General features: G+C 38.9%; 1 protein-coding gene across 1 annotated transcript; it reads left to right on the top strand.

The window, feature by feature from the left end:
* Positions 1 to 888: 888 nt before the first annotated feature.
* Positions 889 to 27,350, top strand: TDRP (testis development related protein; the record flags this gene model as incomplete). Its single annotated transcript, XM_080614622.1, has 4 exons — positions 889 to 1,011; positions 13,646 to 13,705; positions 22,871 to 22,974; positions 25,183 to 27,350. 4 exons carry the CDS (start codon positions 889 to 891, stop codon positions 25,526 to 25,528), a joined length of 633 nt encoding a protein of 210 aa, XP_080470748.1. The 3' UTR covers positions 25,529 to 27,350.
* Positions 27,351 to 27,473: the final 123 nt, after the last annotated feature.

Here is a 27,473-nt window from a genome sequence, read left to right on the forward strand (position 1 = left end):
GGGAAGACTTGTGATGCCTGTCTCGGCCCAGACTGCTAGGCAAAGCTGAGGAGCCTGTCTTTCCTGAGGTGCACCATACCAACCCATGGCGGGGGGGGCTCGGCAGGTACTCCTGGACTAGCTAAGGTGGTGTCGGGCCGCCCCTGGCGCCGTGCGGGTACCGCTGCCCCAGCACCACGAACTGCACCTCTGAGTACCCCGCTCCGATATTCCCCGGTCACCGCTGCCTGGGCAGCGCCATCCGCACCACCCACTGCACCCTGCGGCTCCTCTTCGGCGGGATCTGGACGGGTCCCCAGCGGGACCTTGTTCCTGGCTTCCTTCCCGTGCCAGCTGCGGCGGCTCTTCCCCTGCGGGGCGAGGCCCGGGGTGCTGCCAGGGCCCGACTGTAAAGGAAGGCCGACCCCCGCCCGAGGCCCGGTACTGTCAGAGCTCGGCTGGCGCCGCGCCGGTTGCCGGAGCGACGGGGAAGCCCTCCCCCCCCCCCCCCCTTGCCCCCGCCCCGCAAACATGGCAGCGCGACGGCGGCGAGAGGCGGCCCGGGCGGGGGGCGGCGGCAGGTGAGGAGCGGCGCAGTGGGGAGGAGGCGCCCCCGCCCCTGCCGCCGCGGGCGGGATACTCCTCACACCCGGCTCCCCTTAGCCGCCAGGCCGGGTGGCGGGGCCGGGGCCGTTAGCAGGCCGGCGGGCGAGGCGTTCACAGGGGGCGGGCTCCCGGCACCGCCAGGCAGCGCTCTTCCTTCCCTCTAGCCCCGGGAGCCCCCGGCCGGGTGACAACCCTGCCGAGCCGAGCCGCCCCGGCCGGGGCCGCGGAGGCATCTCCCGCACCTTCCTGGCCTTCTCGCTGCCGGGACGAAGGGAGACGGGAGCCGCCACCTCCGCGCCCGCCATGTGGAAGCTCAACAAGAGCAGCAAAGTTCTGCTGGACGACTCGCCCGAGGAGGAGGAGACGCGTCCCCGCGGCCCGCCGCCCGCCGCCGCCTGCGCCGCCGCCGCCTTTGCGGCCCCTCAGGTAGGAGCGCAGAGCCCGGCGGCGGGTGGGGGCGGCCGGCGGCGGCAGCAGAGCCCCGCGGCGGCCGGGGAGGGGTCGTGAGGCTCGGCCCCACGCCGTGCTCCCGCTCCGCTCCTCTACGGCTGCATGAGTAATCACTTTTCCCACCGCTGGATGTGCCGGTAGCCTGGCCGTGGCTGGAGAACGGGGTGCTTGCTCGGAGCGTGCAACTGTCACCCCATAATTTGGGGTGCTCACTGGTCTATCCTGCCCTCTTTTCTTCCAGCAGCCGGCCTCCGGCACTGCTGAGACTTGCTGTCTTTCGTTCCAGTGGCTTCATACTGCAGGGTACTTTCTCTCCCAGCCTTAGGCAGGGACTCCGCCATCCATCTGTTAAGCACAATACATTAAACAGTGATTTGCAAGAACGTGATCTTCATTTGCAGATGCGTACGTGTTTGTGTGAAGCACTGGTGTTATGGCAGAATTGCTTTTTCTATAGTTTCAATAGTGGTACTTGGTTATCTTTAAATAGCCGTAATCTTACTCGAAAGCTTTCATTGTTAAATGATAAATATCATCAGTGACCTTCTCAAAGTACTGGTTGCCTAATAAATACAGCCTGATAAAGAAGGTATCGGTTGAGTATCAGGCAAAACGGCTAAAAGAATTTTTGTTGACTTGCTTTCAAAAACTTAACAACAAGTAGGCATCAGTCCAGCTCGGAAGACTGTTACATGGGCCAGTACTGCTTTGTTGCCAAACTGATCTTCTGTTGCCACGGAGTATCTGTAGATGTATGAGAAGTTGCAGGAGACCTGCCTATATAGCACAAGCAGTTGCCCAGGGCCACAAACTGGTGAGGTTTGTATTCAAAAGAAAGTACAAAAACCCACCTAGCTTCCTGCCCTATGACTGTCCCACACTCCAGCTCTTCCAAGCAAGGTAGGCATCTGGATAATCTATCTTCTACTTGAATTTCTGGTTGATAGCTGCTATGGGTTGTCAGCATGTGTGGCAGCTGCCGCTCCCAATTGTAGCTGTTATTCTCTCCATCTTCCAGTGAGCAAAATCACCAGTCTGCTCCCTAGTCCTGCTTTGCACTGATTCGGAGAAAACTCCAGGAACTCGCCAACAAAGTTTTAAGTTGACAAGCAGTTACTCTTTATTGCGGCGCCGGGAGACACGGGGGATAGCTCCTCCAAGCGTGTCTCCCGCAAGCGTCAACCAGGGTGTGATTACATTGTCCTTAAACATACATATTCATTAGATTACATACACTACATCATACTTTTTAGAGAATGCCTCCTGTATGCATACAAAAATGTGGTAGTGGGCATTCGGACCCCTGGTGATTATTTCTTCATCACTTTGTTTGAAGATCGTTGTCATACCAGTAATCACCAGATGGTTCTGGCAAAGCTTATCTTAATAATTTCCTTTTCTCTATAGTGGCTAACAAAGCCTAACGTTCTTGAGGTTACTTATTTACAACCCTATTCTTCAATCAACCCCATTCTTCAGCACTGTCCTTTCCCCTGCACAGTTTGCATTAGAGCTCTAGCTGTTGCTACTTGTGTGGCAGCAGCTGTCATATGGATTCATATGGATGATTGGGATCTTCTCCTATGAGAGTGGAAGAACAGATGCTAACTTTGGAGTCCCCCCTGAGGGATTGAAGAGGGATTGTGGTGTTGGAGGCCACCTGAAGTATCTCCTGCAGACTCTCATACAACATCTAACCTCTCTCTACTACAGTTCCTATCCTCAGGTGCTTGGAAACTTCCACTGCTTTTACTAAGCTGCTGGGTTTTGCTATCCACAGCCCTCCTAGACTTGCCAACCTCCTGAAAACCTCCCTGCACACCAAAGGTTAGCTTCCCACTAAAAGTAAATTAGTTAAATTAGTTAGTAAATCCCACTGCTGCTCTTCTCTACTGCAAATACTCCAAACCCTCTTTGAGGCTCCTTGACCTTAGCCTCCCAGTCAGAAAATGATTCTTCAGAATCATGTCTCATTCTGACAATTCTCCCAAACCTCTACTCTAGTAACAGATGTTGGTTGGGGTTTTTTTGTTGGTTTGTTGATTTGGTGTGTTTTTTGTTTTTTGTTGGTTTTGTTTTTGGTTTGGGTTTTTTTTTTTTTTTTTTTTGGGTTTGGGGGTTTTGTTTGTTTGCTTGGTTTTGTCCTGTCCAATTGTATTTACTGTCCAGGGCCTCTGTTCCATTAGCGGCAGTCTCAATTTATAGTGGTGATGACAATAGTTTCTGGTGCAAATGATTTGCCATTTTCCTAAATTCTAAGAAAATTCCTTTCCAACTCCCTCAATGTCTATTACCAATGGCACTTGAAAATAAAAGATGTTGATTTTGTGTTGGAGGTGGCAGGGGAAAAATAAATTATTCTAAGGCACTAAGTGAAATATTAAGATAAAGGATTTGAAAAAGTTAGAGAGGTTGTAGTGTAGTTTGGCAAAGAAAGTGGAGACCACAAGCTATTAGTTGTTTTGTCTGTTAAAGTCAAGAAGATTGGATAACTGGGGGGGGGGCGGGGGGGGGAACCCAAACAAAACAAAACAAAAAATCCAACCCCTCTCCTCAAAATATTTAAATTAGTAGTTATCTTAGAGTTTATGTGCACTTTAAGAAAGGATAGACTATATGGAAAACTATGGCCACTTGATTGTCATTGTAATACTCGTGATCTATCAAAGGCAGCTTCTAGGTCAGCCATAGGTACAGTATGTCTAAAACATGGCTTGGACAGGTGTCAAGGAGAAAGCATGAGGTGCTTGTTCCACTTGTTATAGCTGATTCATTTCTAGGACCTTCCTTTTAGTCTTTGACATCTTTGAGGTTTAATCAGAACCTGGTTTTGCTCCCAGTAAAATGACTGCAAGAGAGTGAAATCCGGTAATGTGTAGGGGAATTTGGTAATGATCTGCATTTCGCTGCTGCTATGTCCTGACCTGCATTGTCCAGACCCCTAATTTTGGAGGACAGTAGCACCACCAGAGCTTGGAGGAGTGAGGGTTTTGGTGAGTGAGTTCTTTTGGTACCTTAGCTATACATGAGAAAGTTTCAGTCTTCTTCAGCCTCTGCTCTGTTGAAGCTGTCATGGTACAGCCTGCTTAAACTGTGAATGGAGGATTACCTCATGAAGAGGAACAGAATCCAGGGCTTTCCTAATTTTCTGTCTTGAAAGCCAAAATCCAGATAATTTGAGTGCTTTTTAGTAAATTAAGAAACCCCAGCATTAGATTTCATGCAGAAGTCTACTGTTAGATTTAATTTCCTCTAGATTCTTTTCTGATACATCATTTGGTAAAAGAGATGAACCACAGTCATCACATTTTTACTTTGATTTACGATATGTTGTTTTCCTCAACAGATATATTGTGTGTTTATTTCATTTTTAATGGGCAAATGGGAAGAAAATCCTTAAGCTTGTGCCATTCAAGCTATAAATAATGCTGAAAGTTTCTACTTCAAAAGAAAAAAACGGATAGTTACATCTGTGCCATTAAAACAGACCAAGTTAAAAGTGTTCCAGAGTAATGAGATGTTGGTGCTATAAGCTGTTTCTTTAAAGCTGAGAAGGAGTGAAGGAGTTCTCACTGTGCAACCTAATAATTAGGACATTGCAGGAACAGACAATAACAAAGAGCTAGGCTACTGTAAGTTAAAAAAAACCCAAGCCCCAAGAAACAACAACCCAAAGCACCTTTTGTTACTCTACAGAAATTTTAATCATCTTAGATATGAAGCCTGATGGGGGCTTACTCAAGCAGACATTCGAATTTGTAGAATTTTATAATTCTTAAATAGAAAAGCTTAGTTTGATCTGAAAAGAGAAGTTTTGACAGTTCTGGTTTTGTGGAATACAAAATGGTTTGATTTTGTTCCAGGGGAGAACAAAAACAAATTTTAGAACATGAAAATTGCAATGGGAGGGAATTGTCAGCCTCTGGCCACTTTTTAGCAAAAGTTCCTGCATACATACAAGTGCTTTGAATTGTTAACACTTACTTAAAACAGTAAGGTGTTTCCTGAGATAAGAAAGACAAGTAAATTTTGCAACAGTACTTGTGTAAATAAATGTGTGGATTATTGTATATTTTTTTTTAGACCAGACAGTTTTAGACTGAATCTTAGAAGTTAATTTTAATTTATGCTTTGAAGCATAAGTAGTATTTAATTCATGCAATGAAGGTGCTTTAATGGCTGAAGTTACAATTAATATATGAAGGCAACTTAACACACACAACTAATATAGGTTATGAAATGAAATTAATGTGGCTTTTGTGTGTGTGTGTCTCTCAAAATATGCTAGAAATGTGCAGTGATGCACACCAAACTTCCATTCAGTTTGTAATATAATCATTATGTTTCAAACTAGTTATATTTTTGGGAAGGGGAAAAATGTTGAGTTTTGGCTTCTGGAAGGCGATGTGGCAGTCATGCGAAGTTCTCTTTCATGAAACCTTGTTATCATCTCATCAGTCCTCAGAAAGATGTCAATGCTGTGTCAATATTTCACGTAGCTCTGATGTCAAATGATACTCAACTTCAAAATACATCTGTATATTAGGTTGTTAGGCTGACCTATATTATCTAATGCAACTTTATCTTTCATGTAAAAATATTTCAGATCCTTAGCCTTGATCTGTTTCCCTGATAGCATTTTTTGTTATGTTCAAAGAGAATATGTTTAAAAGTATGTTTTATTCTGAATTTTGTTTAGACTTGCTCAGTGGATGTTTTAAAGTTGGCTATATAGAATGTTAGTTACCTATTTTAATGAAGATGTTTAAGTCTCTGGTACAATTTTAATACTGGCTTTCATCTTGGAATGAGTCGAACTCAGACAGGCCCTGCAGGAATGGATGAGAGCTGAGCAGCCTTTCTTATGTTCTATTAATACATTGAATGAGGGTATTTTTTAATTAAAAAATAAAGCAGTCAGTGTTAATCCAGCTAATGCCTTTCCTTCATGTTCTAACCATTTCAGTGTGTCTCAGGCTCTGCTGCAGTACTTTTGTAATTCCTTCATACCTTCTTCTCTCTGCTAGCCTGTTTTTAACTTTCATCAGAGTTGTTCTTGTGACATTTCAGTGACATTTTCCTGGCTAAAATCCATCACCTGTATTCTGTCATCAGTCTTGAGCATTAGATTGTGGGACTGACAGCAGAGACTTTCCTGAGCCCTCCCTTGGCCTGCCTTTCTTGCTTTTCCTCCTTCTTGTCACATTCATCTTTCAGCAGCTTCTCGAGTGGGTCCTGTTTCTTTCTTACAGTCTTCCTGGAGATTTACAGAAGTGGCTGTGTCTTTTGGGGCTTTAGGCTTTCTTCTTTTTAATCTCTTTCATTTCTGAGATGCTTCACTTCCTCATTTATACCATCATCTTTACACAGTTAACCTGGATCAGATCTTCTCACCTCTTATCCTCTTGCTGTGGGTTTATCCTGACTCTTAGAAGTCCTACAAAGCACTTACTGTATGGTTGGTCTCCAGCTATAGGCAGCATCAGTATCTCTTTCTTTCAGTCAAGCCTGTAAGCTGGAGGTTGTCAGTGGTTTTTATCTGTTGTGCAAAAGAGAATTTGTGTCTGATACTTTACTGCTGTTTCCTCTATAAAATCCAAGTTTGTTTTTTTTTATTTTTTTATAACATTGTTATTTTTCTTTCTGTCTAGACAGAAGAAATTCTTGTGCAGACCCTCACTTCCCATCTTGACGGTGATTACTTCCTCTGCAGCTCCTAATACTTACGGTGCATTTCCCTATCCCCTAGTCGCTGCAGATCCCATAGCTGATATTAATGTTGTTGCTTATGGCATGAAGTTTAAGTCCTCCTCATCTTTTGATTTCTGTTTCTTCAGCTGGCCTCCATTTGTTTCAGGAAATTTACATTTAAATCTCTGTCCTTGCTTTCAAGGTTTTCCTTAGTACATCCCCTTCCTCTCCCCCATTTGTCATTTTTATCATTTCTTGTATCTTTCCTCCAGCCAGTTCTGCTTTACCAGCTCTGATTGCCTCAGTTTGTCATGAGCCATGGCTGTCTTCTCCTCCAGTCTAATACAGAATTATCCCCTTTTACTGATCCACAGAACCACTGTCTTCTCCACATAACTGCTTGAGATCCACTCTCCCTAAGCTATTTGTTGCGTCTTCATGGAGGTTTGCAAGGTGTTTTGGAGCCATATTCTCCTAGCAGCGCTGGACTTGCTACTATTTATATGCGAGCTAAAAAATGTGCTATTTGAAAAAAAATTATATATCTTTTATATCTTGTTAATTCTTTACTGGCAAAATAGGTTTATATTTTTTTTTTCTTGCTTTGATAGAAACTATTTGCCAGATTGCATGAGGACATCTGTAACATAAGTAGAGTTATTAGAAGTTACTGAACACATTGCCAGGTACACTATCTTTCAGTTCTGTCATCATCAGAGATACATTACCAACAAGTTTTGCCACTGGTTCTTTGTGAAGAGCTCCAGGATGGGTCTGTGTGAATACTATAAGCAAAAATAATGTGTTCAACCTGTTTTGCAGAAATTATACTATGAAAATATTGCCATATACTCATGCAAGTACCTTTAAAGATGCATAATTTAACTGAAAATGCCATGACTGAATAAAAAATGTATGTCAGGTACTATCTTTTGAGTTAGCATCTGTTGGTTTGTTTTCTGGATCAGAAAAAAGCAAATACAAACTTCTAGTATGAATAAGTTGTTAAAAATAATTTTCAGATTTTTCAGTCAGAAATCTCATAAAAATTGAAAACCTCACTAGAATATTTGAATTGTTGCAGCAACTAAAGTAAAATTTATTATTTAACTTTAATTTTATTTTGTCATTGACACCGATGGTATTTTGATATTAATACAGGTGTTTCCATTTCTTGAAACATATTTGAAAGATTGTACGTTGGGTAAAACTAAATTCTTAATGAGCTGAGCTTTTTAAAATTTTTTAAGGTGCTTAATCTTTAGTAAAATTCTTCCAAAAATATTTCAGAGAAGCAAAGTCTGCATAAGATGTATTATAACCACTTACTACAGAGATGCACAATAATGTGAACAATTAATAGAATAACCTCATGTATTGATGTAGAAACAGAGAGCACTGGAATCTGGTGTTCTGATGTTTCTCTTTGTAATGCCAATAAAATACAGAACTACAAAAGTATTCTTATGTAAATACTTACATTCTGAAATTAATCTTCTCCAGTATGTTTGCCCATTTGTATCAATTGGCAGTAAAAATATGGAAATAATTTAGTCTATTTTAAAATGTAGTGGAATTTGAAGCAATAACTGAAGTGGTTGAATAGAACAAAGTTTGTAAAAATGCTAAATGAGTTCTTGACAGCTGTGGATGCTGAAGGAAAGAACATCTTCTTAATTTTGATTTATTCAGTATTAATACTAATTTCAAGGTGTAAATATATGAAATCTGTTTTTCATCTTCCAGTCAGTCTGGTGAATAATAGGTACTTAAAAAAGATTAGGGCCTGGAAGATGGAAACATTTTTAAATTCATTGGATGTGTTGTTGGCTGTATCTGAAATAGCGATCCAGACTTTTAAAGTCAGTGGTCTGATGAATTATTTTTTAGAATCATGTTTCAAAATTATTATTGTCTACTAAATATATCCCAAGATGAAAGTGTAATTCTTTAACATACTTAGATTTTTACACTTTCCTTTTCTTTATCATAGAATCATAGAATGGTTTGGATTACGAGGAACATTAAAGATCATCTAGTTCCAAACCCCTGCCACAGGCAGGGCCACCTTCCACTAGACCAGGTTGCTCCAAGTCGCGTTCAGTCTGGCCTTGAACACTTCCAGGGATGAGACATCCACAGCTTCTCTGGGCAACCTGTTCCAGTGTCTCACCATCCTCAGAGTAAAGAATTTCTTCCTAATGTCTAATTTATGGACAAAGCATTTTCAGTTTTGTCCAAGGCTGGCAGAAGAAACATTCAGGATAGGAGTCACTGTCACTATTTAGTCATAGTGCCGTTTAAAATGGCTTGTTGTCATAATGTAGATGGTTTAAGTGTAGTGAGCAGTCTGGAGTGGAAAAGTATTTTCTATCAAAGAGAAAAAAGATTTTAAAATACTGAAATAGTCTTGAGCATGAACAGACTTCAGAAATGCCCAGGTTAACATTTTTCGTTAATAAGAAATTTTCAGTTTACGCCAACTGCCCTGATGGCTAGTTTGATTCATTCATTTGCTTTAGGGACATAAAAATAGAAGATTGAAATCTAGCAGTAGATGAAATACAGACAAGACTAATGAAATAATCTTGATTTCAGTCGAGCCTATCTCTGCCAGAAGGAAGCAGAGGCAATTCACAGTTTAGCATGGAGTTATGTTTACTGGACACTTAGTCTTGTGTCCTAGAAGAAAGCTAGGTATGACTGCGTAATGCATCCTCTATTTGTTAAAATTGCAAAATTTGTTTTTCCTTAAAGAGCATGTTCAGTTTTGTGTGAGTATTCAGGAACAGTTCAGCTTTATTTTTCAGTAATGTTAAAAGAAAAGTTGAAAATAGTATGGTGGTTTCAGTGCCCATTTATATTTGATCACTGCTGCCTCAATTTCCTGACTTAGAAAGCATATGGTCACACATTGATCTTTTCCAGGTGTGTATTATAGGTGCAATGAAGAAAACGAGGCCCACTGCCACTGATCTTCAGCTGATGTCTTTCTTCTCACCCATGTTTTAGAGTATTTTGCATTGGTTTTGATTCAGTTCTAAAATTAGGCAGAGTGACATCTGCTCATTTCATTTGATGTTACAGCAAGATCCTACTCAAACCCAAGGAAAAGGTTTCTTTTGTTAGCTGTGTTTTAAGATGGTGATCTGGCAGTGTGATCTCCTCTTCTGAATGTGTCCTGTTTCTGGCTAGGCTGTGTATATATAGTTGTTCAACTGTTTGGTTTGTAATCAGTGTTTTGGGAATCTTTCCAGCTTCAGAGGTTAACTTTCAGGTTTGTGATTTCCTGAGTGATTTTTTTTTTTTTAATTTTTTTTTGACCTTCCTCTTTCTATTTCTGAATTACTTAATGAGGTTTGTGGGGTACTGGGAATTCTGTTAAATTCTACCCTGGCTTGTATCTCTTGAGGTGATGTTTGTTTTGGGGTTTTTCCCACTTAAATGATACATTTGTGGTTCATAATCTAATTTTCACTTACAGGCATGATAACCTAGACTTTAAATTACACTCAGTCCTTGGTGGGATGTGATGATAGGCAGAGAGGATGTAATAGGTCAGTATAAGGGCAAGAATCTGTACCAAAAGGACCTACTCTTTTAATAATAGCTTGTTTACTCTTACATGTGCTTGGCTTTGACAGCTAGTGTGTGTACAATAGAAAGGTTCCACAACTGGGTAGAGAAAATCAATAATACACCATTTTATGTACTATAGCAAAAGAAGGGCATGCAGGGTGAGGTGATGCTATTATTTGCCTTAACACTTTGATGTCCAGTGTTTCTTATCTTGGCCTGAATTATGAAAGTGAATGATCTAAAGAGACTAAATTAATTACTTTACCACAAAGGAAGCTGAGGGAAGTAGATTACAATTTTGATCTCTGTACAAAAAGGTTTGTGTGCTAGTTGAATTAATCCCTTGAGTACCTTATGGTTTGCAGTATGTCCAACAAAAGGGCACTTGTTTCCTTATGAAAACATACTGTGCATACCAACCTTCCCCTGCCAGAACTGGAAGGCTATTCAAGTTGATGATCAGCATTTCCTACTAGTGTTAGCATTTATTCATCTGTTAGTTACTAAATACTATAATGTGGTCTATATTTTTCTTTTAAGTTGAAGTAAAAAATGAACTGTAAACCTCCCAGACTAAAATATACTGAAATAATTTGTAAGTGTTGAAGGTCAGCATGTTAGGCAGCATGATAAAGAAAATTCATCTACATTCTTTATGTGTAGCTGTACAGTAATTTGCCCCCTTAATAAAATTTGAAAAACCAAATCGTAGCATCCCTCATCTCAGAATGGCAACAAAAGTAGAGAATATGTATCGGAAGAGGGTGTACTAATGTGTATCACTAAAAAATGTAAATTATTCTGTGAGTAACAAGTGAAGGTGGGTGGTATATGACTTCTTGCCTTTTCTCCTTGACTCTTCCCAGTGAGGACATGGAATGTAAAGATGGACATCACAAGCACACTACTGTTGTCCAAGTCTCATTTTCTTAGGCAGTGTATCTTAAAAGAATACTATGGATACATAATAGGTCTTCTGCTCCAAAAAATGCATTTTAGGTATTGCATTCACACCAGTTGCTTTCTTGAGGGCTTCATATCTTTTAATCTTTGTGTTTTGTATCTTTCAACTTTGTGTTGTCTCTTACCACCAGCCTCTGCTGCACAAGCATAGTTACTGTAGACTACTGTCTCATTCCTTATGGGGCAGCACCTTGTATGACCATGAGAAGCAGCAGTGTATTAGCACGGAAACACAGCCTTAGTTGTCACACTTTTAAAACAAATAAATACCTCTTTTTGTCATCTACTTATTGTGAATTGCTTCTTTTATCAACAATGGTATTCACATTTTATTATGCTGGCATTATATTATGAGGTGCTCATTGCCTCTTTGCCTCTCTCGGTTTTCCCCTATAAATTTTCACTGTGAAAGTTGCTTCACGCTCTTACTTCATTGTGCTCTGGCTTGCTAGAGGCTATATGCTTTCACACGTCCATTTTTTCTCTTCTTTGTAGTACATCTGCACAATATGAAAGAGCACAGCATGAAGTCTCTATGTACTTTCATATTTTTATTATCCTTCTTAAGATATTTGAAGAGCTTGAAGAATTAAAATGAGAAGTGCTATGTCTTTGGGAGGTACCAACAGTGTATTGTGTGTTCTGGAGATGATATTGTTGGTTGTTGAAATGGTAGCTCTGCCAGCTCTGGATGTCTGAGATGAATTATCCTCTTACCATGCTTCCTCTTGACGCTTTTCTAGTTCTTGCTATTTTATTTTTTTTTTAATTCTTGGAAAGATTTGTACAAATCTGATGAAGTGTTCTCTAGCTTTCACCCTGTGTCCAAGCAGAGATGCCATCGTGTTAAGTCTAAAGCTTTGCAACTTAATCCAAAAGTTTGAGAGCTAACAGAGTTGAGGAGAAACAAGAAAACTTCTGAAATGGTATGTGTGTGAGTTTCTGTCTAAAGCATTGCCAACAATTTCCTTAAAGTGAAAGAAATTAAAGAGAGGAAAGGTGGGCTTAATTTAACTTCATTTTAGAGAAGAAAGATCTTAACTCTTTTTTGGTATCCCATCTACAATAATATCCTCTGTTAAAGACCGCTAACCAAAATCCAGAAGTTAAATAACTTGTTAAGATCCACAGGAAGTAATAGTCTCATTTTGGATAATAGGAGTTCTTGACTTTGTGTTTCGCCCCAACAAGTAAAGCTATCTATCTACAGATTGCTTCAACATACAGTTATTATTGAACTATAGTGTGATGGTCTTCATACTTGTTCTAGAAATGCTCCTAACTCTATCCTTGTCCATTTTAGAACATAAAGTATTGCCTGTAAAGTAAGTGGAAACATTAGTAGGCAAATAAATAGAAATACTTTTTTAAATATTAAAAAATAAATATAACAAAAAAAAAAAGATGCATGGGATTTGAAGCTTTTTGTTCTAGACAAAGCTCTGAGCCCCCACATGACTAGAAATATCTAATGCTTCTCATGCTGACTTTCTCACTTCTTTCTGATGCTGTTAGCAAAGTGAAGGAGCTACGTGGTAATGTGTAGGAGCTGGGGTACTATGTGTTTCGGTTCAGTTATAGATAGCTGGCCTTGTTTTGTACTTGGGGACTGTTTGCATTTGCAGTTATATGTAAAGCAAAAAAAAAAAAAAAGTAACGTATTTCTTATGAAAACACAGGCTGAAGAAAGTGAAAATTACATCATTTCTGCATGCTATACCCCACTTCTGTATCTTTCTTTGGCCTCTAAAGTACTCCTGACACTGATCTTACCTGGCCAGTCTCGAGAAGAACATTGATAGTAATAGAATGGCCTGAGTGTACTAAGACACCGGCTTAATTTAGAGATGGACAGAAATGCTACCCTACGGAGTTACCTTCATGAGCATCTCTAGTACTCTAGTTTTCTTCAGAAATCTTCAATTTTAAACGGAGGGGAAAGGATGTGGGCCAAAGTCTGTCCTTGAGTTCAGTAAATGTGATGCTTTATCTCCCCCCAGCCTACAGAGACTGTGTAGACCATTACCTAGTATGGTGTTCAGAAAATCAGTGTAGATATTTTATTTTTAATTGTGTTAAAATTGTTATGACGATGTTTTCTTGATCTCTCTTTGGGGTGTGGGGTTTGTGGTTTTGTAAGGGTTTGATTTTGGTTTTCGCATCTGGTGTGACATTTTTCATCATTCTAAGTGTAGTTTTGTTAACTTTTCCTGTTTTAGTAGTGGTGTTCACTTAGTTTCTCGTTGTGATCACATTTTGTCAATTTTCTTTTATGATGGGCTGAACAAAAGCATTTATGAATACTCTAAAATGTGTCACTGCTAATTGTCCAACCAAAACTGACTTTGGGCCTTTTTTGTCTTTATCCTTTTTTGAGAATAAAGACCAGTTTCTTCATGATGAAGTTTCATCTTCAGTGTCACAACTTGCAACAAAGGTAATTACATGTTCTTTGGAAGTGTAACATTTTATATATTTTTCAGTCAGTGGATGTTAGGAAGTTACCTGTCTTTACAGCCTGATTAAGGAGTATATTTATGTTCTTCACTGATGATTTTATAATTAAGTATGGTCCTTGGTTGTGGAATTCTCATTGAAGTAGTATCAGCAGTGCAGTATTAGCTAGAAAGCTGCCTTGTTTTGTTTCATTAATGGGGAAGGGAAGGTATCTTAATTTTTTTCTTCCCTATGATAGATATTGAAACACAAAATGAAAATAAGATGCCACAGGAATAACTGAAGTCTAAGGAAGCACTAAACTTTAGCTGTAGCCAACAATGAAAACATGAAAACTAGAAGAGATTTGGGTTATTTATTCCATTCTGTGTAGCTCAGCTGGCTCTCTGACCACAACAGGTTAAGGACTTTATCTCGTATCACTTTCGGAAAAGAAAAGTAGATATGCAAGGTTTGTTTTTTTTTTTTTTGTTTGTTTGTTTTTTTTTTCTTTTTTTTTTTTTACCTTGATATGCGTCCAGGAATTTTTTTTAATGTTCTTTAAATACATGAGTAGAAGATGAAAGAACTAGAAGTTGTTACGATATGCTAGAGCTTGTTTTGAAATTCCATAGGTAAAGAGAAAAGCATTTAAAAATAGGTTCATTAGTGTAATAGGATACTTTACATTAATATGTATAAACTGAACATCTGTCTCTGTTACTTCTTTTTGTTCTACTTCAGCTGCAGCATGATTTTCACTGAAAATAGAAGACAGATTGTTCTATACTTTTTTCTTTTTAGAAGAAATGCATTATTTATTTATGAAAACATAAATTATGCTGGATGATGAATGTTTAGGAAAAGAATTCTAAAAGTGATCTATTTTATATGGAAACATTTTTGGCCTTTACTTAGTCATTCATTCAGGAAGGCTTGCAAAGAGTGTGTCTTGACTTTAAAAAGTTACTAGGCAGACCACTGAGCTGTGATATTTTTATGTTTTAAAGCAAAGTTCTCTTGTCTTAAAAATGTATTCACAAAAAAGCACCTTCTCCTCATCCTTTCTTTATTGTTGTTTCTGAAAGCACTTTTGTATTTTATTTGGTTGTTCTGTCATCTTAGAAGTTGTCAGCACAGTGGTATTCTAGAAATTCCAAAATCTTTAATATGTTAATAGAAGACCGATGAATTACATGTGTGGCCTTTTCAGTATGCATGTCTTGGGTAAAATAGTCTTCATTTTTAAGGAGTATGGGGAAGAGCAACAAAGTTCTTGAAGAAGATGGCAGTGGATGAAAGGTATATCTGCCCTTCAGGGAGACAGCCTTCCTGGTCTCTTAAAACCTGAGTTTTAAGGCAGTCATGATGCCCATTTGCAAAGACTTTGGCCTAGATTTGGAGGTGCAAAAGTGGGAGCTAGTCCTAATGGCTAGAGGTGGAGGTTTGAAAATAGTCTTAATTTCTGCTCAAGCAGGAAGCTGCCCAGTGAGGACAGGCTAACCACAGTGCTGATTTTTTTTCTAGTTCCTTCACAGCTCTCCTGAAAGGCTGGTATAGCTGGTTACAAAGCCTCATGACATCTCGAAGTGAGAAACTGTGAACCCCCTAGTGGTGCTCCGCAAAATAGAGAGATTTGGAACCCATCCTCATGCTGTGCCTGGCCCTTTGGCCTCTGCAAAGCTAATCTTGGGGGTCTCACCTGCATTCTGAGTTAAAAGTACAGCAGAGACTACATCTACAGTTGCCATTAGCCAGCTTTTGAGAAGATAAAGGGAGTTTTGAGAAACAAAACACATAATTTTAGTCATGAAATTGGGGATGTTGGGACATTCTGGTAGGGCCAGATTCTGGAGTTTCAGCTTATGCACACCACAGAATAGAGTAACTGTTGGCGTGCACACCAGTAGCTGGTTGAGAAATCCCCTCTCAAATGCTTTGATATCTGGAAGACAATTTTTTTTTTTTTTTGGGGGGGGAGGAGGGGGAAGGAAGTGGTGTTTTTTTACCTTTCTGTTGTTTAAATTCTTGCATGTTAGCAACAGGTTTCCTATAATGTGGTAACAAGCTGATCGACATTTTTTTAATTACAAACCACTTAGTTGTAACTTCGTTGAGCTGTGAGGTGTATATAGATGGAAAATTCCATGTCTATCTTTTTATTTTAGGTTGATTTTTTTCAGGGGGAGGAAGGAGGGAAGCTGTAGAACAACTGTTTCTTCTCAGTCAAGGTCAAGAGGAAAATCCATTCTTTTTGTTTACTTTTATAAAGAAAATTCTGCAAGTGATTTGTGGAGTGCTGCTGCTTTGCTGGAGGGTTTTGATTCACCAGTTGTCAATCCTCTGTGAAAATACTTGTGAAGCTCTGCTAAAACTTGGCCAAAATATAAATTTCTGGAAATCTCATTTCATACATGCTGAGCAGTGACTTTTTAGGGATTAGCTGCTTAAATGCACAATGGCATTAACCATGCTGATTCTCACTGCAGGTATACAGCAAGAATCCCCTTTAATTTCTCTTTTTGGTTGCTAAGACTGTTATGTGGCTTGTTCTAGCCCACAGAGAACGACTTCTGTGCTCCAGAGCCCTCCTGGCCAGGCAGTTGGAAAGTAAGAAAGTCTAACAGGAATATATTGAAAGTACTGGTACCCACACATAAAGCAGTACCATTTTAGAATCAGAGTAAAATTCAAACTCACTTGAATCTCTTGCTTTGAAATGTAGACAGCTTGTCTTGTACCTGTAACATGGTGTTCCAAATCCTTGCTGTTATTCTTTGACTTGATTGAATTCTGTGGGTTTTTTTGTTTGGTTGGTTTTTTTCCCCTTTATACTGTGTTTGTGTATATTAACCACATCCACCTGATAGACAGATTTAAGTGTTTTCAGTTAATTTACATCTAGTCTTCCTCTTTAGTTTATGTTCATCTGTATCTACATGCTTTTTTGTGCAATGTACTTTTAAAATTTGCTTTGAGGACTGATCTGTTTTAGTTTATATCAAACTGTTAGTATTCCTTGTTTGTTGGATTTTAGCCTAATTTTCCATGAACCTTCTTGCCCTCCAGTAGAGCTCTAATAAGGAACTATGTACCTTTGACAGTAAAATTACCTGAAAAGTCTTCTTAGTGATGCTTTACTGTTTGCCAGTAGACTCTTTGACTTTGACTTTCATTGCCATTTTGCCTAGTTTAGGAAGCTGAATGTCATGTAAAATACTAGAATTTGTTGATGTGGTGAAAAATGGTACATCTAAAGTAATTTTTGGTAATAATACCTTTCAATTCTGTAGGAGACTTCCAATTTAAGAGGAGCTGTCCCTTTCTGGGGCAGTTTATAGAGTAAAATATATATGTATATATATAAAGTAAAATGTCAGTAGACATTTTGTTCCCTGTTTTAGCTAAAGAAAGAAAAACTGTAGTCAACATATATAATTTACATACTGTTGATTCACTTTAGTACAGGTAAAAAATGCAGAAAAGCCTCACTATAAAGCTTGAGCTTACAGAGTGAAACTTTTAGGGGAAGCCATACTGTATGTACTAAGACGTGTATGGAAGAAAGTGAATAGATGGCTGCAACTTCCAGAAGGTGCTTGAGCTGACAGAGTAGTTGCCGCTACAAAAAGGTACTATTGCCCGTCACTCCCACATTCTTTGGTGACTGACTCTGACATCTTTTATGAGCTGATTCTTATCACAAACCCAAAAGAATGCTAAAATGAATGTGTTAAATTTTTGCTGGCTTAGTGAGTTAGACTTTATTTTCACATCATCGCAGAAGTACAAAACAGTAGGGTAAGTAAGGCAGTATTAATGTGAGCAGGTGATGGACTGGATTAACCTTTTTCAGCAGCAAAACCAGATCTGTCACCTTGTGAGAGTTCTCTCTGGGAATCTGCCTGACAGATGGGCACAAATACTGGCAAAGCAGAGGGATGGGGAGTGAGGGGGAGAAACAGCAGACTAGGGATACAGACTGCATCCTTTACATGATGTTCTAGAAGTGACTACTTGTGCTCCCAGTGTCAGAAGATACGCTAATTAAATGGCAGCTTTCTCGTGGTGGAGAATGAGTACTTCATAAACTGGAATTTCCTCTACTGAAGGGAAGAATCTGTGCTCTAGGCTTGAGCTTTTTAGGTACCTGTTGGTGCAGATGATGATGATGGTTTTGCAGTAGTCTATGAGTTGATGGATTAATATATGTGCAGTTTTACTTCTACTGATCCTTTTAGGTGATTGCACATGGCATTGTGCAGCATGGATTTTCACAATCTGAAATGGAAGGTATGGGAGAAACTTTATTCTGATGCGCATACTTTATGCTCTCGCAGTCAAACTGGTATGAGACCAGTGTGTAACCCTACATCACAGAATACTGATATGTCATCTTCAGAAGTTTCTGCTTTGTTTCTCATTGGCATTTTTGAAAAATTGTAGACTGCAGCATTCAACCTGGTCCTCTAAACGTTTTGACTTTCTAACATCTGATATAACAAATCTAGTCCTTCTTAATAGTGCTCTTTTCTTGGTTGCAAACTGAGATAGAAGAAATATCACTTAAACATCAGAAAAAATGTTTTCACCATAAGGCAGTGAAGCCCTGGAAAAGGTTGGCCAGAGAGGTTGTGGATTCTCCAGCTGTGGAGATACTCAAAACCTGCCTGTATGTGATCCTTGCCAATCTGCTCGAGCTGACCCTGCTTTGGGCAGTATGGTTGAGCAGTATGATCTCCAGAGGTCCTTCCAGCTGTAAAGACTCTGTAGGTCTGTGAACTTTGAATGTTGAATTATTTCTTTTTCCACTGCCACGTGGAAAAACACTTTACAGGTTTGAGGATACAAGCTAGTCAGTTATGTATATAAACTTTTTTGAAAATTTAGGATTAGTACTTTTGTGTAAACAGTTCCATCATAAAAATGACATACAGAACTTTTGCAAATGGTTGATGCTTTACACCATACCAGTACTGTATTTTCATACTTTGCATAACTTTCCAATCTCTTTACATAAAATAAATCTCTGGGGTGGTGAGGAGTCAGCTTACCAAAACATCATCTCTTCTTTACTTACTGAGCTTTCTTGGACATCCATTTCAAGTAAGCTAATTGGTCTGGGATCTGGGTGTTTCTCCATGTGCTCTGCAAGAATGTAAGAAATTCTCCGAATCAAGAGACTAACCCATCCGCTCTGGCAGCCTGTCTTTGGCTGTGGCAGTGGGAGATGCTGCTCGAGGAAAAGCACAGCTTGGCTAGTCTCTAGTTCCTCTTTCCCTAACATCAAGAATCATTGTTTTGAGATACTGGAGGGTGCATCCTTCTAAATAGAGGGTATCCATTTATGGATCTGCTGTCTGAAATCACTTAATCCTTTTTTAGTGATGATTCCCTGGCTATGCAGCTGCTGCATGTCAAAATGATGGTTTTAGAGAATGATGACTTGAAGATCTCATTCCTGACCTGTACCTACCAGCAGATACGTTTGTAGGTGTTCCAGCTGCATTGGTGGTGGTTGTGCTTGTCAGAAGGTTGAAAGTCTTTAAGGATACTGAAAGGAGATACAGAAATGCAGCAGACTGTTTTGAGGGATTTTTATTTTTTTTTTTTTTGGCACATGACAAAGTTATATGACAGCTGTAGTCACAAAGATTGTTTCTGTAAACAGTAGTTAGAAGAAAGCTGATGGAAGTGCAAATTAAGTATTTGACCTCCTCTTTTGTTAAGGTTTATATTCTTAAGTATTGTACCACTGGGAAGACTATCAAGAGTGAGCTGTTCGCTCCTTTTCAGTTGAGTGAAAAGATGCTTCAGAAGAGCCGTGCTGGTGTGGTAGGCAGAGGTCCTGGTTTTACTCTTGCACTTATGGGGTTTCTTTCAGACTAGTACATTTAATATGCAATAGGCTTTGTGCAATGAGCTTTATCAGATATTAGCAAAATATGGTCTGCTTAGACATTGATGCTCTTATGTAGATAAACCTGGCAGTGCTTGCTTTGGAAACCTCAAGTAGATACACAGTGGAAGTATGTCTTAAAGGTTTAGGATACATTTCCTCTAAGGACTAGTTGAGAGAAGAATATATCAGAATCTGCTACGTGGTTATTACCCTTGTATATATACCTACCGAATGCCATGGATCCATTGTGGGCCTACTTATTTATGGAAATATTGAAGGAATGATACAATAGGAACATACATATTGATTTACATGCAGGGAGAAAGAGTGCAGAGCTTGTAAATTTTATCTGGAGACCTGCACATACTGTCTGCCTGATGCTGAATAGAACTTCTCTAATAATTGTTCTTAAAGATATCTGTTAGTCAGCATCAGACTTAATGAAATTAAATTTTAAAATATCTGAAGTTAAAAATATGGAAAGCTTGTGGCAAGATATTAACAGGATTTTATTATGAGATAGTTTTGGTGGGGTTTGTTTGTTTTTCTGGCTGGAGGATTGCTTGTGTGTCTGAAGCACTGCAGCAAAGGTTGGAGTTGTATCAGTGAAGTATGTATGAGGTTCTAGATTAAAAGAAAGTGTATGGGTAGGTATATTCTTTTTTTACACTGAGTCTTTTTCTACACTAAGTGTATGTATGAATGCTTCTCTCCAAATAGTCTTACATCAATGCTGTTCTATAAAGGCACATATAATTTAAAATAAACTAGTTCTCTGTAATAAATTGCTGTCTGAAAAACAGTAACAAGGTGTTTATTTGTTGTTAGGGCCCTTTTTGTTTGGGTGTTTTTTTTTTGTTGCTGGCTATTTGTTTTGGTTTGGTTTTAATCTGCAGATTTATTATGTGTTCAGTGGTTTGAGGAAACATCATTAGTGAAGAAAGACATGCTTCGGTATAAATTAGATCACTGAGGTATATTTGGGCCTTTTTCCAGTTTAAAGGCCTAAAGGATTTAAGCAGTAAGAATTATGTGCTGCTTTTAACTGTGGGTTTGCCTACGGTAGCAAATGTTCCTTCCCAAAAGGTCTGAAATAGTAGAGTTTGAGTAAGAGAACGGAAGATGAAGTGTTTTTTAACAGATGAAAAGCTAAGTGCTTTCTAGAGTTTCTTTTTTTTCCCCCTTTCTTTCTTTCTTTAAACTGATGGCTTCAGCAGGTAACTTCTTGGGCATTCTTCCTGTTTTTGAAAGTTTGTTGTGGATGAAGTGCCTTGTAGTGAAACGAAGCCAAATCGGAGTTACAAATCCTCATGTTAAACTTGTTACAGAATTTAACCAAACAACAAAACCAGATAATGGGATTAGGCCTTGACTGAGGGTTTAGACCATTATTTACACCACAGAAGCATTAAATGTTGAGTACTGCCTGGAGGGGCTGGTAGTTTAAGCACAAGAATTTTGTATAGCAAGGTATCATCAGCAGCTTGTGTGATTCTGTTCTATACAATTGACAGTACCAGTCTTCTGTGAGATGGGTATGGTGAGTCTGCCATAGGTACACTAAGTTGAAGTTCACTGCTTACATATTTTTAACTTAATCAAAAATAAACTTTAAATTAAACATAAGGGTTTGCTTATTATAATCTGCACTCACTTTATTCTCATAGTGAAAAAATATATATAGAAAGTGTTGCTTTTCTTGTGAAGTCACAAGGAATGCTGTGGGTTATGGTAAGATTAGGCATGAGTTTAGGAGGAGGTGCGCAGAGCAGCTAAGAGAGGCCTGGGTTGTGGTGAACCTAGTTCTCGTGTACCTAGTCTGTCCATATCCCATGAACAAGAGCTGGGAATTATTCTCATCTTGCTCTGCCTTTCATCTTCAGAGTTCTCCAGAGCTTTGCCCAAAGATGGATACATGTTTGTATCTAACCAAAGTGAAACTATGTCAGACCTTCCTCCTGATCCTAAAATGGACCTGCTATGTCTCCTGAGTCAGATCAGCTGAGGTGTTTCAGGTGTGAGTAGGAAAGGTGGGTGAGAAGTGAAGGTACAGGACATAGTGAAACAAGAGAACAAGAGATGGAAATACTCCATGACTTAACGTGTGATAACAAGGGTGCTGGTTTACTCCTGTGGTAGAGATTGCGAGTTTCTGAAGAGTGAAGGGTTAGCAGTAACACTGTATTCCTATTGGGTGTTTGTGCTCAATTTGCAGGTGATGTTTCACACGTTTGTGTGGATGTACCATTTATAAACTGTAATCAATTAAAATATAAATGTCAAATTGATACTAATATGCACCAATAAGTTCTTCAAAAAAAATGAAGCATAATAATAGGTGATGAATGAGCCTTCACTCGTGTTGACAACTACAATTTTGTTTTGATTGTTTATTATACTTCATAAGATATTGTTGCATTTTTTTTAATGTAATCAAGTACCACTGACAGACTGTCATCCTGCCATTCTTACTAGACCCTGCTTGATAGAACAGCAGCTTTCATATTCATGTGGGCAGCATGCATGCATGCATTTCTATTAGAGTCCCTAAGTGTGCTGTGAGAATGCAAACCCCAATACCTTTTCTTTCCACTTTGGGGAGAGCGAATCAAACCTCTAACAAAACTGAAAAAGTAATTTATGCTACATGTTTAATGGTCTCAGTAAATTTAGAGAACACACTGTAGTGCACCAGTGCCAAGTGTTATATGTCACTGGTGAGCCAGCGCTCTTGCGATTTTTTGCTTGCAAGGCCAGAAGATATAGTTTTGGTGAGTTGAAAATAGGAGTGTTGAGTAAAAAGCAGGTTAAATCTTAAAAGTTTCATAGTTCAGTCCTGGCTGTTGTGGCCCTTTCTAGCACTGTTTGTTTCATTTGTTTAGCACAGCTCCTTAGTCTGTTTCCTGAGCTGCCTAGGTTCGCTTCTTGCAGTCATATACTAAAATGAAGCCAGCAGCTTGTGCCTGCAGAATAGCATCCAGGAGCCCAGCTGTCCTTACCGACATCACTTGCCAGCCTCTGCAAACTAGCAAGGTTTTATACTCTTTGCTCAGCAGGAAAGAGCTCTTGTTGCAGTTAACGCAGCCTGTTCTTTGGCCAACCTCTGCAATCTGTGTAGAGCCACTGTGTTCCTAGCAGCATAGCCCAGCAGAGATAAGAGGGCCACTGCTGTCTGTTAGCCACCTAGAGTCAGCAAGGGTAGCCCTACTCTGTGCTTGTAACTCTGTAATTCACATTCATGAGGATGTTTACTTCTGTGTGTAGGTTCAAGGTGCAAGTTTCCGGGGTTGGAAGGAAGTGACGTCTATGTTCAATAAAGATGATGAACAGCAATTGCTAGCAGGACGCAAATCTCCAAAATCCAAAGGGTGAGTAAAAACAATTGGTCTCTCTGCTATTAAAATACAGAAACTGGAATAGGAAATAGCTGTGCAAAATAGTTAAGATAGACACTGAGAACAAGTAGTGTTCAACTCCTGGAAGTTAAATCGCAGAGCAGGATTTATGAGCATTTCAAAATTATGTGTCTGTTAAGCTTTCAGTAAGTCAGGCATGCTGTATTAGGAAAGGATGGATATTGTTGATAATGTTTTTAGGTCTGTCAGGAAGAAAGGGGAATTTAGCTGCATAATAATCTTTTCCTGTAGAAAAGGAGTAAAGGTTTCTGAGTAAGAGGGTCATAACCTCCTTATTTCTTTTTAAGGATTAATTCTGGTGAGTTTACAAATCCCTTTTTTTACATGCTTTACTTCTTATTTTGAGGTCTTGCCTACACCTAAAAAGCTTAAGTGGAGTAGCTATACCAGGACGTGCACACGTTCCTCAGTAAAACTGAGGTGTTTACTTGAAACAGTTCTGCTACAGCACAGATCCCTCCCCAAGACAGAATGTTTTGCTGTTACAAGTATAGGTAGGCTTTACCTACATGTGCTACCTAATTACCTTGGTTACAATCAGGAAAAAAATGTGCCCCCTATCAGTATTGCTGTTCCAGCCAAATATTAGCTTTGATAAGACTTGCTGTAGTGTATTTTGTTTCCAGTTTACTTTGAAATCTATGTATTTCAGAGTGCAAGTGTATACATCCGTGCAGCTGTGTGTGTAGATATGTATAAACAAATTAGAATGTAAATACAAACATTTCCGTTTTCATTTGAACCTGTTCAATAAAACTTCCCAGAAGTTGCCAGCTACTTTGCCTGTACAATGCTATGAGCATTACTAAGATGCTAGGTTGCTTTAAGGGTCTTTTGCAATTAATGCTGAACGTAAGAATCAAGTAAACCAATGAATAGAGCAGAAGTATGAAAACAGAGGTACCACAAATGTGGAAAGCTGTTTTAGCATTACTATGAAAACTGCCTGTATTTTAAGGTTGGGGGTATTTTCCTGTAACTATATACCAGGGCTTTTATTTTAAAGAAAAATACAACTTTTCATGTGTGCTACTCACAATATGAGAAAAGCATTCAGAGTCTCTGACTGGCTTTAGCAAGATGGAAATTCTGAATAATCTTAAATTCAAAATTCAGTAAAGGAGAAATAATTTTAAAGGTATTGGTTCAGTTGCTTCTATTTAAATATGATAGCATCATGCTTTAATTGATAAAGCTCTTGTAATAGAAATATTTAAAATACTTAAGTGATCGTTTATTTGTGGCTGAGGCATTTATCAGCAGATAATGCTTTCAATTTGCTGTTTAGTTCATTGAACCCTGAAGGTTGTGTGTTTCACCACTGGTATTCAGCCTTTCCCTGTGGTCCATTATTTGATTACCTACACAACCCTGCATATCAACTTATGGATAAACATTTTACCTTCTGTATGTTAAATACTCCACACTGCAGATAAGAAATAATTCAGATTGAAGGTTATTAATGGGATAAGAAATGTAATAATATAAGTAGCCTTTCAAATGTCTCTTTGAGAGATAAATTGCAACAAAGATTGTTTTTTCTTGGTTTCGGGGGGAGAATTTTGGGAGTTCTTACCGGAAATATGAAATAGCTGTTTTCAAAATACAGTGCAACTCATTATGAAAAAAATCCTGGTATCTTTAAAGTCTTAATACTATGTACATCAGCTACTTTAGGGTATAAGGTTGGACTGGCAAGGTGATAACAGGAGAAGAAACTGAGAAACACAGTAAGTGATTGTTAAAGCTAGTGGTAGACAAAACATTTTCATATTCCTTCTACTGTCCTACCTCTGGGTTTGTTTTGGGGTTGGGTTTTTTTTGGTTAAAGTCCTAAATTGTTTTAATGCATGCTAAAATGCTTCATACATTTCCAAAGGCAGTTCTTTGCAATTCACCCTGTGGTGGTGAGGAATAAGTTCTTTTATAATAGGAAACAGCCATACTCAGGCCACTTATGATTTATCACTGTAAGATTCTACTGTGTTTAGGTTTGCATGAAGTTTTCCCTGAAGTTGACAGTAATGAATGTGCTGTCATAAGCTGTGTGATGAGCATTCCTTACTGTAAAACATAATAAATCAATCAAATGTTTATTAATAACTATTACATGCATTGTTAAATGAAGGCATTAATCACCTCATCATTGTTACTTTCTAGAACAAACCTAAAGTTAAAGGAAGAGATGAAGTCTGAAAAGAAGCCAGGTTTTTGGGACAGTTTGGTGATAAAGCAGAATGTCCCATCTAGGAAACCGGATGAGATTGAGGGATGGGAACCACCGCAGATTACCGCTGCTGACTCTACCAGTGATGCAGCAACTGCTTTAAGTGACTATACAGCCTGGTCAGGCTGGGAAGATGAAACCAAAGGCTCCACAAAATACACCAACCTGGCCAGCTCAGGAAACAGTTCCAGGTGGAGTATCAAATCAGCTGGCAAGCTGGTTAGTATTAGACGTCAAAGCAAAGGTAACCTTACAGACAATTGGGAAGAACTAGAATGATACTGATAGTATGAAATACTTTATAGATAAGAAGAGAAGGGTTCCATGATTTACTTGTATGTTTAAACCAAAATCAAATCTGCTCAATATTGCACCTTTATACAGTACTTTATTTTACTCAGATTGTTACAAATTTTTGCTCACCTGATAGTAAATTTTCTTATTACATTGTTAAATAGCTATGTTTTACACACTGAAGAAAAGTAGAGAATCTATTTTGTGCCTATATTTCACATTCAGACTCTGCAGTATGTTGGATTGTTGGTTTTACCAAAAAAAACCTTAAATGTTATTCCTTAGTGAATGTATACACTGGTTGTAAATTTGACTGCCTTATGTAGGAGCTTCTACTGGCTTGATGTCTTGGGGTTTTTCTGGTGTTTGAGGGCCACTCAAAATTTTAGTTTTGATGCTGTCCATTTTTAACTAAGAATACTGATCTGTCACTTGCAGGGGGAATCCTTATACTTAAGACTGTATAGTAGACTGTTTTCAAATCTTCAGCCTCAGCATATGCTTCAGCTTGTGTACATGAGATGCTCAACTGTCACAATGTGCTATACTGTGTATGAAATGGGAAAATACTATTCTAATGTTATTCCTTCCATCACAGGATCTTCACCAATAGTCAGGTCAAATGGGGTCTTCCAGAGGTTTGTTTTGGTGTTTTTGCTTTGATATTGAACGTTGTTTGACAAAGCTAAGCTGCTTAGCTTTTAAGATGCATGTTATGCCAAAAATGATTGAAAATTTGGGAAGCAGCAGTGAGTAGAGTATAAGAAGATCTCGATAATTCAGTATCTGTAGTCCCGAATCTAGGGATAAGTTGCTTCTTATGGAGGGCTTATGTTTTCGTTTTTACTGTAGCTGGTCCTTGTGCTACAAACAACTTTCTGGCTTTGTACTGTGCTGTTCCTTCCTGCCCTGCCCCATAAGCAGTGATTGAATTATACTCTGGTGTTTTCAGGGTAACTGAGTAACTGAGCCATTACTACTATGTGCATGCACACAACTTCCGAAGCGTTGTTATAAAGCTCTGTCTTGTTAGCTACTGATACTTTATTTTATTTTTTTTGGTAAAAGAAGGAGAAGTGTTAAACTTGAGGTTTGAAATGTATATAAGAATACTAAAAGTGCCTCTTTCTAGCATATTGTCTCTCATTAGCAGTGAGGCTGATGCCAGATCCAAAGTTGGTTTCCATTTTGTTTATATCCTATATAAATACTACTTTAACATTTATGAAAAAGAATTAAACCAAAAGTTTCATAAGAAATGATCAGCAGGCCTTTTCTCTTCTGATTGTTAAACTGGTGTAACAGAACTGAAGACTTGTTGACTGCCTAGCAACGAGGCTGGTACGGTTGGAAGATCAGGTTAGCATTTCAGAGAAAATCAGCATTTTTCAGGAAAGCCTATACCTTTATATAATGGATGTCTTGTTACATGTGTTTTTGCAAGAAGCTTACACTGACGAAAAGGGATGCATGCAATTTTCTTCTGAGCTTGTCCCTTGTTTCTGTTTCTGCCACATTACTCCTTTCTTAGCTCTCTTTCTCCTCTCTCTTCAAATCCATGTCTAATTTTCCACCTTGCAGTTCCTGCATAGCTATTTTTTTTGGAGATTCCTGTTGAGATGTGCCTGGAGGGAAACGGTAGCAAAATGTTTTTGTTATTTTTTCTGGTATTAGTAGGATGTTAAAAAACATTGTTCTTAAGTTTATGTAAAGGAACATCAGTGTTCTGTGCTGCAAAACAGGATCTTGTAACTGGCAAATATATTTCTAAAATTGGCATTATGTATTAGAAAAAATACTAATAGAGGAGAAAGGGGTAGCATTTATCTTGCATCATTTAGTCTGTGAGTAAACTCTGTAGTTGCCATTGGCAAGTACATATGCTGAGGTTAATTATAGGAAGGAATTATTATTCTTGGGTAAAGTATGC

The sequence above is a fragment of the Psittacula echo genome (genome assembly GCF_963264785.1).
Source record: "Psittacula echo genome assembly, chromosome: 4".
Lineage (NCBI taxonomy): Eukaryota > Metazoa > Chordata > Aves > Psittaciformes > Psittacidae > Psittacula > Psittacula echo.